At 47.1% G+C, this 17,691-nt stretch overlaps 9 protein-coding genes across 9 annotated transcripts; all 9 read right to left on the bottom strand.

Annotated features, from left to right (window-relative positions):
- Positions 1–1,137: 1,137 nt before the first annotated feature.
- On the bottom strand, positions 1,138–3,048 carry TbgDal_V5920 (serine/threonine protein phosphatase, putative; the record flags this gene model as incomplete). The annotated part of the gene is made up of 1 exon (XM_011775437.1): positions 1,138–3,048. One exon carries the CDS (start codon positions 3,046–3,048, stop codon positions 1,138–1,140), a length of 1,911 nt encoding a protein of 636 aa, XP_011773739.1.
- Positions 3,049–4,240: 1,192 nt separating this feature from the next.
- TbgDal_V5930 (hypothetical protein, conserved) lies at positions 4,241–4,648 on the bottom strand (the record flags this gene model as incomplete). Its single annotated transcript, XM_011775438.1, has 1 exon — positions 4,241–4,648. One exon carries the CDS (start codon positions 4,646–4,648, stop codon positions 4,241–4,243), a length of 408 nt encoding a protein of 135 aa, XP_011773740.1.
- A 455-nt stretch (positions 4,649–5,103) lies between these two features.
- On the bottom strand, positions 5,104–6,402 carry TbgDal_V5940 (hypothetical protein, conserved; the record flags this gene model as incomplete). The annotated part of the gene is made up of 1 exon (XM_011775439.1): positions 5,104–6,402. One exon carries the CDS (start codon positions 6,400–6,402, stop codon positions 5,104–5,106), a length of 1,299 nt encoding a protein of 432 aa, XP_011773741.1.
- A 351-nt stretch (positions 6,403–6,753) lies between these two features.
- TbgDal_V5950 (hypothetical protein, conserved) lies at positions 6,754–7,410 on the bottom strand (the record flags this gene model as incomplete). The annotated part of the gene is made up of 1 exon (XM_011775440.1): positions 6,754–7,410. The coding sequence occupies one exon, from the start codon at positions 7,408–7,410 to the stop codon at positions 6,754–6,756; it is 657 nt and encodes a 218-aa protein (XP_011773742.1).
- Positions 7,411–7,913: 503 nt separating this feature from the next.
- On the bottom strand, positions 7,914–9,812 carry TbgDal_V5960 (nucleolar RNA helicase Gu, putative; the record flags this gene model as incomplete). The annotated part of the gene is made up of 1 exon (XM_011775441.1): positions 7,914–9,812. One exon carries the CDS (start codon positions 9,810–9,812, stop codon positions 7,914–7,916), a length of 1,899 nt encoding a protein of 632 aa, XP_011773743.1.
- Positions 9,813–10,770: 958 nt separating this feature from the next.
- TbgDal_V5970 (protein kinase, putative) lies at positions 10,771–11,826 on the bottom strand (the record flags this gene model as incomplete). The annotated part of the gene is made up of 1 exon (XM_011775442.1): positions 10,771–11,826. One exon carries the CDS (start codon positions 11,824–11,826, stop codon positions 10,771–10,773), a length of 1,056 nt encoding a protein of 351 aa, XP_011773744.1.
- Positions 11,827–12,196: 370 nt separating this feature from the next.
- On the bottom strand, positions 12,197–12,469 carry TbgDal_V5980 (dynein light chain, putative; the record flags this gene model as incomplete). Its single annotated transcript, XM_011775443.1, has 1 exon — positions 12,197–12,469. The coding sequence occupies one exon, from the start codon at positions 12,467–12,469 to the stop codon at positions 12,197–12,199; it is 273 nt and encodes a 90-aa protein (XP_011773745.1).
- Positions 12,470–13,305: 836 nt separating this feature from the next.
- Positions 13,306–13,815, bottom strand: TbgDal_V5990 (hypothetical protein, conserved; the record flags this gene model as incomplete). Its single annotated transcript, XM_011775444.1, has 1 exon — positions 13,306–13,815. One exon carries the CDS (start codon positions 13,813–13,815, stop codon positions 13,306–13,308), a length of 510 nt encoding a protein of 169 aa, XP_011773746.1.
- Positions 13,816–14,882: 1,067 nt separating this feature from the next.
- Positions 14,883–17,168, bottom strand: TbgDal_V6000 (major vault protein, putative; the record flags this gene model as incomplete). Its single annotated transcript, XM_011775445.1, has 1 exon — positions 14,883–17,168. The coding sequence occupies one exon, from the start codon at positions 17,166–17,168 to the stop codon at positions 14,883–14,885; it is 2,286 nt and encodes a 761-aa protein (XP_011773747.1).
- Between the last annotated feature and the right edge of the window lie 523 nt (positions 17,169–17,691).

The following is a 17,691-nucleotide window of genomic DNA, read 5'->3' on the forward strand; positions in this document are numbered from 1 at the left end:
GACTCATTATCTTATTGGCTTCGTTTCTTTGTTGTTGTTTGTTGTTGTTGTTTTTGTTTTTTCTTCTTTCGTTTTTCCTGTTTTTTACAAACTTTTCTTCTTCTTCTTTTTTAAAGAAAAAAAAAGGAAATTGTTTTTGCTTTCGCTTCCGGGTTCTTTCTTATTGGTCTTTTTTTTTCTTTTAGTTCTCTCTTTATATACACCCCGAGTAGACAACACAATTGAAACCATACGCGGAAGGAAATCGCTGGAGTATTTCAGGTATATCTAACTCGGAGGGAAAAAAAAAACAAAACAGAGACAGCGCGAGAGGTGGACGCTCTCACAAAATAAATAAATTATTTAATATATATATATATATAGGATATGCCTCACAAATTTAAAAAAAGAAAGGAGAAACGAAAACAAACTGAACACGACCACATGTGGACGCCAGCTCACTGAGGGAAATAACAATAATAATAATAATAAGATAAAAAGAAAAAAAAGAAAAAAAAGAAAAAAAAAAGAAAACCATAAAACGAAGGCCACACATGTAAAACATCCCCTGCACAACACCGTCTGCTTCCTGTCACATCTTCCTCCTTCTCTTTTCTTTTCTTTTTCTTTAAAAAAAGAATTTCTTCATCATGTCTATCTATTGCTCTGTTTAAATGCATGATGCGTCACAAACACACACAAATACGCACGCATTTAAAGTCACCAAAAGCTCAACACAACAGAGAAAAAATGCAGAATGGGCGTTCAACAGAAAAACGGTAGCAAACACACAAGGAACAAGACAAGTACCCTCATTTCTTTTTTTTTTAATTTATTTTCCTCCTCCCTCCCTCCCTTTTCTGTTTCCTCTCTCGACCCTATTCAAATATTTACCACCATAGACACTCCTGACACTTTGCAAACAATTTCTTTCCTGAATCCCTTCTTCCCTTCCGCATCGTCCCTTCTTTTCTTTTCTCTCCTTTTCTTTCCCTTGCCTACACAAGTTCGTTGTTTGGCCCACTCACTAAAACCGGCATTCCCTTAACATTTTTTCCCCCTCCCCACACCCCATACCCCACAAGCATCATCACACTTCCTTTTTTTTTTTTAATTTCAATTCCTTTCATTTCATTTCATTTCCCTTACATCTACACGTTAAATGCGCTTAAGACGCGGTATCATACCTGGAACGCTTTTCGACAGCGTGCGAGGTGATACCGGTCCTTTCGTTTCCTTCATCTCGTGCCGGTGGGGCTTTTTAATCGCCATGCGCATTTTACCATTGGCCACTAATATACAACCTGCGCCATTCTGGTGGCCGGCATAGTCAGACGTGGAAAATATCGTCACAACGCGAGCATTATCTGACAGCCGAACACCATCCGCCTTTTCTTGATGCGCACGAAATATGTATTGGTAGTTGTAGCGCTCACAAAACATATCAACTGCACGAGAACCGAAGGTTTTGATATCAGGTCCGCGTGGGTTTGGCCCGAAGCCATATTTATCAAGTTGATGGTTTGGCGGTGCGGGATCGGACCACAACAAGTCATTCACCATCATACGCTGTGCCACATTTGTGGGATCAGTACATTGAACCACCGGAATACGAGGGAAAGAAGGATCAGAAAGAATCTCAAGTCGTTTGTCCTCACCCCCGGAATACTGCGGCAAGCCGCCGTGAACGCAGAATATCTTCTTATCAATATCAGCTATAACGGGGAGGAACTGAAATACCTCATTCACTGCAACCCACACATCAATACCACGATCCCTTCCAAACTTGTCGAGGCATTGATATTTGAATGAGCTGTAACCATACACATCCATATCACCATTTACCTCAGGGGATTCATGGTTACCACGCAGTAGAGTAACCTTAGATGGGCTAATAACTTTGAGTGCAAAGAGGTACATGACACACTCAACCGAGAAGGCACCACGATCTACATAGTCGCCAAGGAACAAAAGATGCGAAGTGGTATACTTGAGCATAATATCATCAAAAGCCACCACTTTATCCAAGAAATAGGCCATATCAGCGAAGTTGCCATGGATGTCACCGAACACTGTTACGGGCGACTTGAGACGGATGAATAGAGGTTCCTTCGCCACCACCTCGCGACATTGGCTACAAACGGAAATAACAAGTTTGCAGAACTCCGTGAGATTATCGTAGGAAAATGAAGTGTTTTGTGCATTGGATGAGCGCCGTATCATCTCGATAAGTCGGGCCGCATCCACTGGTGGTTGTGTTGGCGAATTTATGTAATTCCGTACATCCTGAAGCTGCAGCATCGTGCTATGACTCGCTACCGCCTCATCAAACGCGCGAGACTTCGGTCCGGTTATCGCGGAAACCCCTGCCCGCGGGGTGTCAGGTTCCGTCATTCCCTTTTGACCGACCGCATTCTGTAGCAAATCAACAATTGTAACAGTCATTGGAAAGGTTGAAAACTCATCATCACACAAAAGCACATTTTGTGAGAAGACATATTTATCAGGTAGGCCCGTGACAGCCTGAGCGGGTTGTGCTTCCTGTTGCCTTCGGTCGTCACGGCGTCTGCCGTGGAAGGCCGGCTCCGTTAAGATGATGGTCTCCATCATGCGCAGCCGCTCCTCCATTTTATGCACTGTGTTAGAAATATTAGACAGCAACTCTGGTGGTACCTTCGATATAAAAGCGCTAAACTCTCCTGCAGTCAGTTTTGCGTTGCTGATGCAGTCGTAGTTTGTATTGCTACGTCCCGAAAGAATCTCATCTGTTGTTAGCAAATCAAGCTCTACAGACCAATCTGTTTTAAGAGTTTTAATGCGTCCCACTTTATATAAAGCTCTGCCATCCGTTGAATCCTCCACGCGGCACCGCACAAAGAAACCAGTGACAAGTGGAAACAACCTCGAGCGGATTTTGTGATGCCATTCAGACAACTTTTCACGGTTTATGGTTACAGCCTGAACCATTTCTAACGTGACGAGGTTGTCAGCGCGGAACGAAAGGCTTCCGGAGGGCGGCGAAAGGTCCGGCGGGGCCTGAGGAGAGGGAGGTACATTAGGTGGATCCATAGGTCAGTGTTTTCCAACACGTAATTTGCTACAAAAAGAAAAAAGAAAAAAGAAAAAAGTCAGAACGCTTCCCCTTTGATGGTGCTTTGCTTTACCCTATACACCTGCTCTTTGTGTGTCTGCGTGCGTGTGTCCGTACGTGCGTGCGTGCGTGCGTCTGTATTATTTTGTTCTTTGACACTCTATCCTTCTTCCTTTTTTAAGAAAAAAAATTCTTTTCCTCCCCTTCCTCCCCTCTCTTCTATGTACACCTCGCTCTTAGTTCTCTCAAAAATGTTTCAGTGTATACGTCGTGCGATTCAACACCGCACACAAGTCTCTAACGGAAAGGTGACTGATAAGGTGAAATATTAAAGTATAGGAGAAAAAGAAAAGAGGATAACGAAGGGCGAAGGTTCTTTTTCAAAAAAAAAAAAAAACATTCAAACATGTAACACACACGTGTTACTAAAAAAGTTCTGAGTTTCACCTAACATATCGTTTTCGGCTGAGGATATTCCACACCACCTTAAAAAGTGGCACGATCAAATTTGCATGGAGGTAAGACGGAAAAGCAGAGAAGACGAAGAGGAAGGTATTTTAAACCCTCTCCTCCTTAACAACAAGTAGGATAATGGTCACAGCAAAAATACCAGCATCACCCGTGGCTACGCCTCTAACAAAGTGTGCCGAATCGAAAGGGAGAAAATAAAAAGAAGAGTAAAACACATTTCTCTCCCGTTCGCACTGTACATTTCACCCTCTTTTTAGTTCTTACGCCCCTCCTTTCCTTCTCCCATGTAGCGCGAGAGAACTCACTTGTTGCCGCCTCACTGCATGAGCCCCAAATGTGGGAATGTCATAACCGTCCACTTAATAAAAGCATGCACACATATGCAAGGTAGAATCCCCATGGCGCTAACCTCGTCCTCCGCCCACAGATACATAAATGGAACACGAGGTAGTTTCCGTCATATCATCTACATTCACATCAGAGAGAAGGAGAGAATAAAATGCAACTCCGCTCGGCCATGTTTTGATTCATGCCACCGCCTTTTTTTTTGTTTTGCCGCTCTCACACTTCTTCTGGATGCATCATCTTTATTCAGGCACATAAAGCGATCCCCACCAAATGAACATAGGGCGCTACAAGGCATAAATTACGCCCCATACGCTAACGCCCTTGTTATTCTCCAATGCAGATATGTATATTCTACTCTCTGGAGGTAATCATTCGGTTGGAGAGGTCCTCGCCCATAACCGTAAGCCTAGCAAGCGACTCACGTGCCAATTCAGTGAGTTCACCATCATTCTGTGCTGCTTTATCAAGAACCCTGCATGTCAGCGCAAGTGTCTTCTCCACCTCAAGGCAGATACGCGCCCTTTCATTCATAATGTCTGCCATCAGTTGCTTCCCACCATCAGCTTCATGATTGGGCTCCGGTTCCTGTTCAACCGCCATAAGAGTGCCGCGAATATGATATGGGTTGGATAAATATGGAAGTGGCGATCCAAGGTATTCAGGAATCGGATGCACAGGTGGCTGGAATGACGCAAGTTCTTCTCTCTGCCCCGCCAACAAGCGCTTCAGGTTGGGCTTCTTTATAACAACTCCAGACATTCTCGAAACACTGCGCTTCAACGCTGGTAAATGAGGTGATGGAACACCGCTAGAGGTAACAGGAGAAAGGGAAGGGGAAAGTTGGTAGGAAGCTCATGCGTATTCGTAAACAACAAAGCAAGAAAGGAGAATGACGACAAGGTAAAACTATGCTGTTGTTGTTACGGTTGTAGTTTTTGAATTTTTCACATCTTTAGCATATACAAACGGACGGCTCTGAATACTTGTGCTTTGTCTCGCAAGTATGCTACGTTCGATGTCTACACGGCAACACATGCAACCGTATACATCCAACCCTTGCGAAGGGTGCTTCCTCGTTTTTTTCACACATCACGCGAATATAAAACACCTATCTCCCACCTATCTACATGAATATTTTGGCGAATGTACACTTACCGTTGTGATACCGCATGTCAACTGAGATTGGGCTCGACTACGCAAGCGCAACCAAACATCTAAGTGCTTGCAGCCTTCTTTCCCCTTTTCTTGCCTTTTCTGCTTTTTGCTCTCTCAGCCTCGGCGTCGAGGGTAAGCTGCATGTGCTCAGTAATGCGTTGCACAGTACCCTCATAAGTATCCTCTTGCATTTCGCCCACATCGATACTGAGGCCATCAGCATCGCTTGCAGCAAATGCAAGAGTCCGACGCATATCACTAGATTCAATTGAGTTGGTGAAGTCCAGCTGTTTGAGCACCTTTGCCTTCTCCACCAGCTTCATCGTTAGTTCTACAGTTTCGGCACCAAAGGAGTTGCCTGAACAGTTTACGGCAACCAACGAATTATTGGTCATAAGCGCCTTGACAATGGCAACACCCCCAATATCAGTTAGGTCATTATCAGAAGCGCTAAGCCGCTCTAAAGTTGGTAAATCCGCATCAATCAGTAACGCAAGTTCTTCAGCTCCGCTGTCACCAAGCATGCAATTTGAGAGATTAAGCGACCTCAGGCGATTTGGCGCGCTGGTCAGGTGATGACGGATCTCCTGCATGCCTCGCAACCCAAGAGTGTTGCTATGCAAACTTACGTCGAGAATATATTCATTGTTTTCGATTAAGCGCCCAACGGCTTTGGCACCTCTATAACGAACGTCATTTCGTAACAGATTGAGGGAAGAAGTGCCCTTTCCGGAGTATCTTTTTAGGGCTTCGCAGAGGTGCTCTGTCCCCTCATCCCCGATCTGATTCCCTATCAAAATGTACGTACAGTTCGGGTTTCGTTGCATCGATCGCCCGAGGCACTTTGTTCCCAGCGGCCCAATTTTGTTCCAACTGAGATCAACACGCATGAGGTCCCGGTGACATGCCGCTGCTTTGCTGATTGCAAGTAAAGTGGCATCACCCATCTCATTCCCACTCAAAACAAGTGTAAACAGCGTGCGGTTCCACAAACCCGCCTGCCCGTTAGGACTTACATTGGGAATGAAAGCACTCGCCAGAGCGATACCACCCACATCTGTTACTTTATTTTGTGCTAAGTTCAGGTGTTGAATGGTATCGTTGCGTCGCAGAAGCTCCGCCAGTGTAATTGCGCCCGCGTCACCAATATCGTTATGCGCTAACTCCAACTTCACAACGTGTCTGTTCTTCATGAGCGCATTACCAATGATTTGCATACCCCGAGGTATGAGCTTCTTTCCCTGTAGCTCCAAAACATTGGAAAGGAAAACCATACGCCACTTCTTCCTCGAGTAAAAATTTGTTGTCGGGTCTTTGTTCGTCCCGGGTGGTGGGATCTTCTCCTTCCTCCGTCCCATGGCTTCAGCACCTCAACCAATCGTGAAAAGTTCACCAGTATACACTAGCTGGAGGAGGAGCCGAATACCAAATATATATATATATATATATGGCTGAATGTTTTGTGCTTATATATCTATAACCTTTTTTTTGTTTACCAGCCAGAGGTGCAGAAGCAAAAAGGGAGCAATCAATGATAATACGCGACTTCTAAAAAAAAAAAACGGTAGCCGATGCAGCAATGTCCAACAGCGAAGACTTTAAAACCTTAAGAGTAGTAGAAAGGGAAACAACAACAGAAATGCACCACACCGAACGAGACTGCAACAGCGGCTTTAAAAAAAAAAAAATTGAAATCCACCAATGAGGCACTACCAGTACCTATCCACTTTCTTTGGTTGGCGGAGGGCTGCTAAAAAGGCTTCTTTGCTCGCCATTTGCTTCTTTTCTTGCGCCTTTTCGGCCGTCGTGTGACGCTCCCCCTCCTCCACATCCTTCCCTGCCTTGCGCGACTGCGAAAGGGAATTAAACAGACAAACAACACCGGCCGTGGCAACCGAGCGCAGGCGGTATTCGTAATCATGTGCGCTCTGATGAGGCAGCAAACGATTGTGGTTCTGGTTTTTTACAGCTCGACGAAGTAATTTAAGCCCCATCGCCTCCGTAGAAGTCCGTCCCCCCGATACCTCCGTCGTTGGTACAACTTTCTCAGTCGTCTTCCCTACAATCTCAATGGCACCTTTGCCAATTGGTTTCTTCAGTGTCTGAGCACGAAGCGATGGCGAACAAGAGGGTGCTTTCGGTTTGTTTGGCTTCAAATTCGCTGCCACTGTGCCCTGGTCAGCGGCCGTCAAAGAGGATGATGCCGCACCAGTCAACTCAGCTACGCGTTGCAGCAACGCTTCCTCTGAAAGTTTGGGTGCCCGCTTCACCAAAGCAACCGTGCGCTTGCCTTTCGCTTTTTTGGAGGCCCTATTTTTTGGGGGCTTAGACACCTTACCAACTGCACCACGGAAACGGCCTGCCATGATTTGCCGCTAAATGCTAACTTTTTGCTGGGATGCAGCCACAGGGACATACATCAGACAGTCCACCAGAAGAGAGAAAGAGAAGCATTATGGGAGAAATGAATAGGAGCCGCACGGCGCAGCAAAAGAAGCGCATTTCGCACACTTATATAGTTAAGAGTGCAACTTCACTGGGCATCGTGGATAAGCTTAACAGTGGTAACAGACGTAAAATAGTGCCCCTATTCAAAAATAAAAGAAAGAACTTAATTACTCTTAACGAACAACAGTTAATAAACTGCAGTAGCCCAGTCGTTTAAACAAAGAAACAGAAACAGTGTCAGAAGGGGGGTCCTTATACCTGTCATAATGGTTTTCCCCTTTTTCCTTTCCTTCACTTTGTCCCTGAGTATCACACGCTTATTTGCGTCAGATATAACCCCTGGTATGCATACTGCCGCTGGTCGATGATAAGTTCACACAACGACACATTTCCCACACACACTCGGTGGTAGGTTAGGCTCCTAATAACGCCTTTGAGTCGACCGGTAGCCGGAACCCCAACTCCTTCCGCCGCCACCACCGCCGCCGCCACCATTACGGTTGTATTGATTATATCCGCCGCCCCGTGGCCCGCCACGGTACCCGCCACCACCACCACCTCCACCACGGTTTCCGCGACTACCGCTGTTCAGCTCTCGGGCAATAATTGGAGGAAGCGTTTCGATTACGCTCAATTCCATGCCTTGCACTGGAGTGTTTAGTATGCGGTCCACTACATCCTCAGGCACGTCAAATACACAACCCGGAGCGTCCTGCAGGAGTGTTATATCGCGGCAACGCATAAACAATTCATCCCCGAGGTTGTTGCGCAATATGCTGCAAAACACATGCGTAGGTAAACTCCGCTGACCCAACATCTGCACTGTTGCGGAGCCCCTTGCCCCGCTGATGAGGCCACGCTTTGTGATACTGCTGGTATATCCACTCATGACGGCAATAGCTGAAGCAAGAATCTCGGTTGGGTCAGCATCCTTAAGAAGTTCTGCAGCCTGGTCCATAAAAAGATTTGTCGCGCTTCGCTCCACGCGTGCCATGTCTTCCGCAGCATCGCGCGCCACTGCCTTAAGAATCTCCTCCCGCGTCGGCGCGGGTAAAACCTCGAACTTAATTTTGGCGTGGCGCTCAATGCGCTCCACAACATATTCATCCTTCGGCTGGTGAAGGAGCACACAGACACCTTTGCGGCCAGCACGTCCTGTCCTGCCAGCGCGGTGAATAAAGGCATCAATGTCTGTAGGCGGTGCGCACTGAATGACAAGGTCCACCATGGGGAGATCCAAGCCACGGGCAGCCACATCAGTGGCTATCAGAACGCTAAACTTGTTGTCACGGAAGCTTTTCATCGTGCTCTCCCGCTGCTCTTGTTGCATATCACCGTGAAGGCACTGAGAATCCAACTTTGTATTGTTGATGGAAAGGTCATGGCAGTCCTTCTTGGTGTTGGTAAAAATGAGTGTCCGGCCATGCCGCCCACTGTACACCTTCACTAAGTCTGCCAACATGCTGGAAACCTCAGCAAAGCCACACTTACGGCGATAGAATCGGATGGTGTTTGCCGCACGCATTGCGCCTTGCCCGACCATATCAATAAACTTTTTGTTCTTGGAAATGAATGAGCACGTGTGGACCCAGTCTGGGACCGTGGCCGAAAAGAGCAACGTCTGGTGTTTTGGTTCATCAGGAGTCGAACCGTTCTGTTCTGCGACTCGCTGTAGTAACAGTTCAATATCCTCCTTGAAGCCAATATCCAGCATGTGGTCAGCCTCGTCCAAACAAACCATCTTCACACGCTCAAAGTGCAGCGTACCTTTCTCGAGGAAATCCTTTGCACGACCGGGTGTGGCCACAACAATGTCAACACCGCTGAACAGCACACGCTCCTGGGTACTGTAGGCAACACCACCATAAAGTGCAGCAACCACGAGGTCCCCGCTAACACCTGCGAGCACGTCACGCACTTGAATGGCAAGTTCACGAGTCGGGCAAAATATTACCGCCGCAGGACCGCGCCCACGCGCCAGCGGTCCCTCCTTCTTGTTCAGTTTCTCAACAATGGGAATACCGAAAGCAAGTGTTTTGCCACTTCCCGTACGCGCCTGCACAAGGACATCTTCACCACGCATAATAGCTTCGAATGTTAGTGCCTGCACGGGAAACAGCGAAACAATACCTTGAGCCTCCAGTGCCTTCACCATCCCGCTGGAAAGATTAAACTCAGAGAACGGCCGACCCACCGCGGCAGAGCCGTTGTTGGGCTCCTGATCAGTCTCTTCATTCCCAGTCATCTCTTCGCGGGAGCGTTTCGTTTTGGTGACGTGCCCTTCATGCCTGTGAGTCCCTTCCTCAGCTCTGGAAGACATGCTTGTCAGTGCCTTTTATACCTTAGTTTAGTGTTACTGTTGTTTTGTTTTGTTTTTTAAACCCACTCCTTTTACCACTTTATTCCTAATTCGTCTCCGACGCACCCTCTTTACGTCCGACTCTTTATGTCACTCCTCACCACTTCTTTCTGATTAACTTGACCGCTGTAACAAATACAGGGTAGTCGCGTGGCACCGGGAACCTCAGCCTACAGACCTAACAAAAAAATTTTTAAAATCCACACGTAGAGTAAGTACACTTCAGGGAGCAATCAGTCAAAACAGTAAAATAAGCGACGAGTAAAAGAACGAAGGTATGTATGTGATTCAACTCCAAAAACGTTTCCAAGCAAAATAACAAAAACAAAAAACAAATGTTGCACTAGCAAGCAACGAACCTGCCCTTCCTGCGCACCGACTGTGCCACGCTCACTTTTTGAAAACACTTGGACCCTCCGCCTGGTCCTACTCTCTCCGTAACTGCATGCTATTTTTGTTGTTTCATACGAGCACAACCACGAACTGCTTGCAGTTAGGCACAAGTAGATGAGTCAGTTGGCAAAACCATATCACAAACCAAGTACACATATGCAACCATGCACGCATAAGTATATATATATATATATATATGTGTGTGTGTGTGTGTGGTAGAGAAGAGCGTAGCTATACCACACACCCATGTAACAAACGGGCAAAAGCAGCTAAAAAAAAAATCAAAAGGCCGCCTCGTGCAGGCCCTAAGACTCCCTTCCTCCTCCTCCACTTCTCTCATAACCGCCTTCGTATTCCTTCCCTCTCACTCACCTTGTGCGACCACTGCGCCACGTCTTCATCTTCCACGAGTCTCCCGGCCTGCCGTCGTCACACAATGCGCTTTTTTGGCACGCAAAGATACTTCACTCCGCTTCTCATGAAATTGCTCTGACCCACAAGTCCGGGGGAAAGCGAGGGAGCTGCGCTATCCCTCTTCACATTGGCTCGTCATTGGTAAGAAATCAGCCACTCCACCCGTCTCATTTTTTTTTAGGAACCACGCAGATTGCAGCACATCACTTGCTTTAGGCCGCTGACCTGGGTCAAAACTCAACAATAGCCGAATGATATCTACAGCCTCAGGTGGCACATTCCTCCATTCCGGCTCCTCAAATAACGGCCCGACCTCCATCACTTTCACCAATTGTACCTTATTTCCCCTGTTTTGAAAAGGCAGCTTCCTGCAGAACATCACGTACAATATGGTCCCCACGGCAAACATATCCATTCGTGGCATTAACTCAGCGGTGGTTGCCAGATGGCCGCTTTGCACGAGGCTGCGCACCGTCTCGGGGGCCGCATAGTTAATGGTCCCGCACGGTGTGGCGATAAGAGGACTGTCGGTGTACGACGACTCAAGCGAGTCCGCTGGCGCAGCCGAGGGAGCTGGGGACAATTGCCACACGTTCCCGCCCAAAAGACGATCACCAACACAACGCCGCCCCTTCGACAGCGTGCGTGCGAGACCAAAGTCAACAAGAGTCAAGTGGAATCCACCATCTTCTGTGGATGTTACAAGTACGTTCTCAGGTTTGATATCGCGGTGTACAACGCGAACCTGGCTATGCAAATAGTTAACGACCTCCAACAACTGTCGTGCAACTGACCGCACCTGCGCCTCCGTCATGGTGCCGTCACGCAGTGTCTTGTAGAGTTCCTTTCCGTCAACGAAGTTTGTCACGATCACAATATGATATTCGGTTTGAAAGCAATCAATAAATTGCAAGCAATTAGGGTGGTTCAGATGACGCAGAATCTCCACCTCTCTAACAATATCTTGACACATTCTGTCCAACGAGAGACCTCGTTTTTCAAACACCTTGAGGGCAACAGGGCTCCCCTTGCTCACTTTATCACCATCTACGAGGCTCACACCCTTGAACACCGACGCATACGTTCCTCGCCCCACAAAGTCTAAAATTTCGTCCGTCGCATACAGGCGGTCCATAAGACGTTCCATGCGAAAGGGAACGTGCGACATACCTGCACAAAACACTGATAAAGGTAGGGAAAGAAATATGTTTCAACCTCCACTTCTTTCCTTCCTCTCACCAAAAGGAAAAACGGGATAAAGAAGAAGCGAATAACGCCAGCAATTGAATACGCACATCAACACAATTAGCAAGAAAAGGGATACACGCGGTACTTTCACAGGTGAGTGGTTAGCTTCTCCATCACCCGTGTTGACATATATATACGAATATGTATATTTACACAAAAGGTGCATAAAGAGTCATTGTGCACCCTTTCATCATCTCTATACATTCTAGTAACCACAACGAAAATGAGAGGAAACGTACCTGAACAGGTGCCAGGGTTGCACCGCCACCAAAATAACCGCGCGACGAAGGTTACGTCACTGTCTTCCACAAAAGGATGGACAACGGGCCCCAGGTCATGTATATGTACCCCTTCATCTCATGAGTCACAAAGGACCCAAAGTTCTTGCCAACGACACAATGCCAAATACCCTTGTATTTCTTTTGGAATTCCCGCTTCACGAAAGAGGCCACGCCATTCTCCAGCGATTCCGTTTCAAAGGCCTGAATGACAAGGTTACGCGCCTCCTCCTGCATCTCTTTCGTCATATCAGCGTTAATGTTGAATTCATGGTGCTTAGACATGTTGTGTGGCTTTAATAATACTACACACCCCTTAACTTGGTTAAACCCGTGACGATTAACTGTTGCTCGTGGCACGATCCCAAACAATTACGGACAGATGCCTTGCGAGGGAACAACGGCGGAGTGCTGCTCACGGCTACACGGCTGTAGGCGCAATGAAAAAGGGGGGAAAACGTATGGGCAAAGAACGTCGTCAGATGATGAAATAGAGAAAGAAGGAAAGTGATTGATCCGAGCATGGAATAATCGGATTAAGGTAACGAAGAAAAGAGGCGGAAGTGCTTGAAAGGGTCTCGTGCAACCTCACAAACGGGAGTCAAAAAAGAAAAAAGAGGGAAACGCGAGAAGAGGGAAATTAAGTTGAAAAGAAAAAAAGGAAGGGGATGAACAAAGACAGGGGAAATAATATAAAATTAAACGGTTGTGGACAGACAAAACTTGAACAAACGAGAGAGAACAAAACTGAAAATGTTCTGTCAGTTTGGTTTCCTGTATATCAACATATACGAATGTGTGTATGTTTCTGTTCCCGCTTACCGCCGACGTAAATCTCCCCCACCAACCAGCGCAGTGGCATCCGGACATTTTCGATTTTACCCAAGGCGTTTTCTGCGGTAACAAAGCACCATTAGCTTTACAAAGCGGCCTAATGAATTACACCCAACACCACGGTCCCCTCCCTTTCTTATCGTGAGCCGTAAAACGCACATACAAACACATACATATTTCTTTACGTTAACTTCACATATTACCTGGCATCCTCACACATAACAGAAAAAAAAAACACCGCCTCCTTCACTCTTCTTTATTACACGTCACGTTTGGGCACAACGTTATCACTTTACAGCAGTTTTTTCATACAGCATTTTGACAGTCACACCAATCTCCTGTGTTTGCGAGGCCAAACTCGTCACGGCAAACTGTGTCTGGTCGTGCTTCATCACAAGAGTCGTAACAGATGCAGCCAAACTGCTGTTATGCTCTGCAAGCAGACGGTTACATTCCAACAAAGATGTGTTCTCCCTTTTTAGACCGATAACCTCACCTTCCAACCGCCGCTTATCCCGTAGCAAACGCTTTGTTTTCTTCCTCTCTCGGCACAAAGCAGACACAACACCCTCCACATCCACCGATAATTTTCCCCGCATCGGGCTAACATCCGACATTTCGCTGCCAGTACTGCTACGAAGACTGTTACCGCTGCTGTGGTCCCTCGCCCCCTCGGCATTGAAATCCCTCTTTGAAACTGTCTTATCCACAATCCACTGTGGCCGCGAGCCATCACGGTAATCAGCCTTCGGGCCGTGGTCAATAAAACTGCCACTACTTCCGTTGCTCATTGACATGTGACTACAGCGCTCACAGCAGCCACACCACAAACACCAGTCACCTTATCCCCTTGCTCTCAGATGAAACAACAGGTCGGGATGCCTTCAAATTATACAGAATGTCGAACAAGGGGGAAAAAAAAAACTAGCTTCAAAGTAACAGACGAGATCAGAATAAACGAGCGGCAATTGCTGTTGCAAAGAGAGGTAAATATTTCTGGAAAAGCAGGAATACTCGAGAATTGTAAAATAATAATAATAATAATAATAGAGTAGATGAAAAGCAAACAATTGAAACTATCGTCAAGGTGGGGCAAGTGATTTCGACTCAAAATACTTATCCACAAATCGATACGCCCATGCGAGAGAAATGGCAGCAAGAATCTTGAGGCAATATAGCCTCCCTCAGTTGTACCATTTCCATCGCTACACGTATTCTCCGCTAGATCATAATACCTGCAGCTAGTGAATTTACTACGCAGGTATTGTCCAGGTAACAATAAAATCCATAAAGATTTATTACTCACCGTGCATACCAACAATTTGAAACAAAAGCAAAAAAAAAAATGTATGATTGATGGCGGCAGTAAGTATCCCTAAACAGATTGAAAATCCAATGAACCCCTGTTTCCTTACTCTTGATCCCGTTTGTTTCAAAAAAAAAAACGGAAACGGACATGCGCAAGCCCTTCTGATCCACTACTACGCATGCGGAAATAATCCATGGTGCCTTGTCCCTCACCTTTGGTAAATGCCATATGAAAATGAAAAGGTGGTGCTAACAGTGTCCAACCACGCCACATTGCATGGGACTAACACATATAATTTGAAGGGGTGCACCCAAGAGCACAAAAATTATGACTTTGTCTCGGTTGTTTGGCCCCCAAGCATCCCTTGCGCAGTGTTAAACAGGTTCACCGGCGTTTTTCCATCTGTGATCAAGTAGCCCTTCAACCCCAACCCACCGAGCAGTTTCGCTTGCATTTCGGGGCCGGCCTGTGCGATCGATACAAGCGTCTGTCTCCCAATGGCACTTACCATCCGTTGAATCCTCTCAACTTCCGTTTGGGCGAGCTCACGGGCCTTTACGATTCCAGCTCGTTCTGACGCTTTGCAAACTCCAGCTCGAGATCTTGCTGTTGCTTTTGCTTTGCGAGGTCTGACGCCGCTGTGATACGGAGCGCTTTTGCCCTCATCTCCGCTTGCTTCAGCTCTGTGTCCGCCTCAATGAGAAGTGACTCCGCCTTCGCCTTCGCCTCCGCTACTGCCTGCCCACTCGCCTGAACAACCTCACTCTGCGCCTGCAGTTCAAGCCACTGTGTTTTGGTCCGCTCCACTTCAATTTTATCGACGAGCTTCTGTCGCTCAAGCCTTCCCCGAGCCTCCTGGTCCTTCCGCTCCTTCCCGTGCCGTGCCGCAGCCTCCTGGGATTTGGTCGTTATTTCTATGGCCAGCTGCACAGATTTCTGTAGACTGTCCCGCGTCTTCGCATCAGTGGGTTCCACTGATTGAATGTCAATGTTCGTTACGACGAGGTTGTTGGCAGAGAAGCGAAGTGAGTTCCTCACATGACCATTGCCATCGCGACCAAACACAGCCTCACGAATTATCTTCGCGGAATTACGATGGAAAGAGTCAAAGTCCTCCGCAGCAACAGCCCCACGAACGCGAGACGCGATAGTTTTGCAGCAATCCCCAACAAAATCAGGCACGGAAAATATCTTGGCATCAGGATTCTCTCGATCCGCATCAAAATGCCAGTTATACGAAAGACTAAGTTGCAAACGTGCATGGTCAGAGGTTTCCACAACAATCGTGTCACTGGAGAAACGAGGACCCAAAAAGAGCTGTAGAGCGAGAAGCGAATTTAGTGCTTTTGGTTTTCCCCCACTGAGTGACAATACAGTAAACTCCTCATCGGGGGATAGCATAACAAGGTTCGGACCGAGCACTACGCGAGGTTTCTTTTGCTTGTAATCATAAATCTGTACCGCCGCGTTGTGTTGAACGTTGAAGCGAATGATACGATGTTTCACACGCGAACTGGTAAAGTTAGGATCCCGCTCACTGCAGCGGCAGCACCCCGTAGGGCATGCAAGAAGTTCTTCCACATCAGGAGAAAGATCCTTCTCCCATAGCACCTCGTGCTCCTTGAGCATGTAAGGCTCTCCGATAACAGTGCGGACTTCACCCGTAGTGGTGTTCATGACATAAATGCCTTCATTTTTGTCCAGTGCAATCACACCTCGTCGCTCCAGCACGCAAACATCCACTCTAGGAATATACTCAGTGGCACCGCGGAGCAGCCATTTCTCACCCGGCATGCGAACAGTGCCGCCACAATCCTCAAACTTTTCCAAAGCCTGCAAAAGTAGTGCCTCATTCTTCCCGATAGCGTTCATTGACTGAACCTCACCCACCAGACTCTCACCGGGCCTCAGGAAAAAGCTGCACTCCCCTCTGCGGACTTCTCTTTTACCGAACTGGTTGATGCCTTCATCTCCAACAGGGTCCTTAACGATACAGTACTGGTTCTTGCTTAATATAATGGCATTCACGGTGGCGGTGATTACCTCGTTTACATCAGGGATGTGTGTAGAGGACATTTTATGCGTAATCATCCACTGCTCCCCTGCTTTACGTGCTTTACCGTACACATCAGTAAAGTTGCGTAGAGCCCTTAGGTGGATTGCCTCCTTCTCAGTCAAAACAGCACCCCTAACGTAACTCACAAATTCCTCCTCGTATGCAGGAAGATAAGCACCACTGGTTCGATGCAGCCACTCTTCCCCAGCCACACGCGCAACACCTTGTCGGTCAGTAAAGTTGAGCCGTGCCCGGAGCTTAATGGCAGTGTTTGATTCCACAGTAAGTGCCTCAACCTCCCCAAGCTCCTCCACTTCCACGCGGGGAATAAATGTCTGCGGGCCCTCCACAATCCATTGTTCACCCGCCCGCACTGACCCCCGTGTACTATCGATGAAATCACGCGTACAACGAACATGGTAACCTTTGTTTGCGGGAATCACCTTTAACTTGAAGAGCCACTCCCCATCAACGGTTAAAAGCTCTTCCCCAGGCAATAGAGGAAACGGAGGTTGTTCAAATCGTATTTCTTTCTCGCCCATGCGTAACTGCACCTCCTCACTTTCCCCGACCTTTGGGATGTTGTCTTCGCCACGCACGCACGGGTTCTGCACAACACAATAGTGGCCTGGAGGCACCACGACACATTGCCGCGGTTCGAAAAGACATCGTTCGTGCTCCTTACGTGTGTACACCTGCGGCCCCAGCATACATTTAGTGACATTTGTGTTGTTGTTCAGCAAATGAACGTAAAAATGACGTTTAATTCGTATGATATCACTCATCTTCGAAACAGTAGGACGAAGATGACAACACGAAAATTGACAACGCCTCTGAACTTGGATGTTATTGTTGAAATATTAAGAGATATCTACTAAACGATGCTTTCTATTCAATTTGCGGTCAAAGAGAAAGCGCAGCGCAAGTGCACAAATAGCAATTCCTGAGCGGACATTTATGCACAAATCCGGTACTATGTTGCCTGCAGCAAAGCAACCATAAGCACACAGCAACTTGAAACAGTAAGAACGACCATGCGGTCATATCACAACTGCAACTTTCATAATCCTCGGCACACGATAAATATCCTTTATCTCACCTTTCACTTGAAAGTATCCGTCAAAACACGTCAGACAGAGAAACAGTCAAAAATCTTCTACGACACGCATCGATCACGTATACGTCCATGCACGTGAATGGCGTTCTTGCAGCGTGTGAAGACTCGCTTACGAGTTGTGCACTGATCAGGCGATGCTTCACAACATATGAAAAAAACACTTGCGAGTCAACTGCAGCAACCACGCACCG

This window comes from Trypanosoma brucei, chromosome 5 (genome assembly GCF_000210295.1).
Source record: "Trypanosoma brucei gambiense DAL972 chromosome 5, complete sequence".
Classification (NCBI taxonomy): Eukaryota; Euglenozoa; class Kinetoplastea; order Trypanosomatida; family Trypanosomatidae; genus Trypanosoma; species Trypanosoma brucei.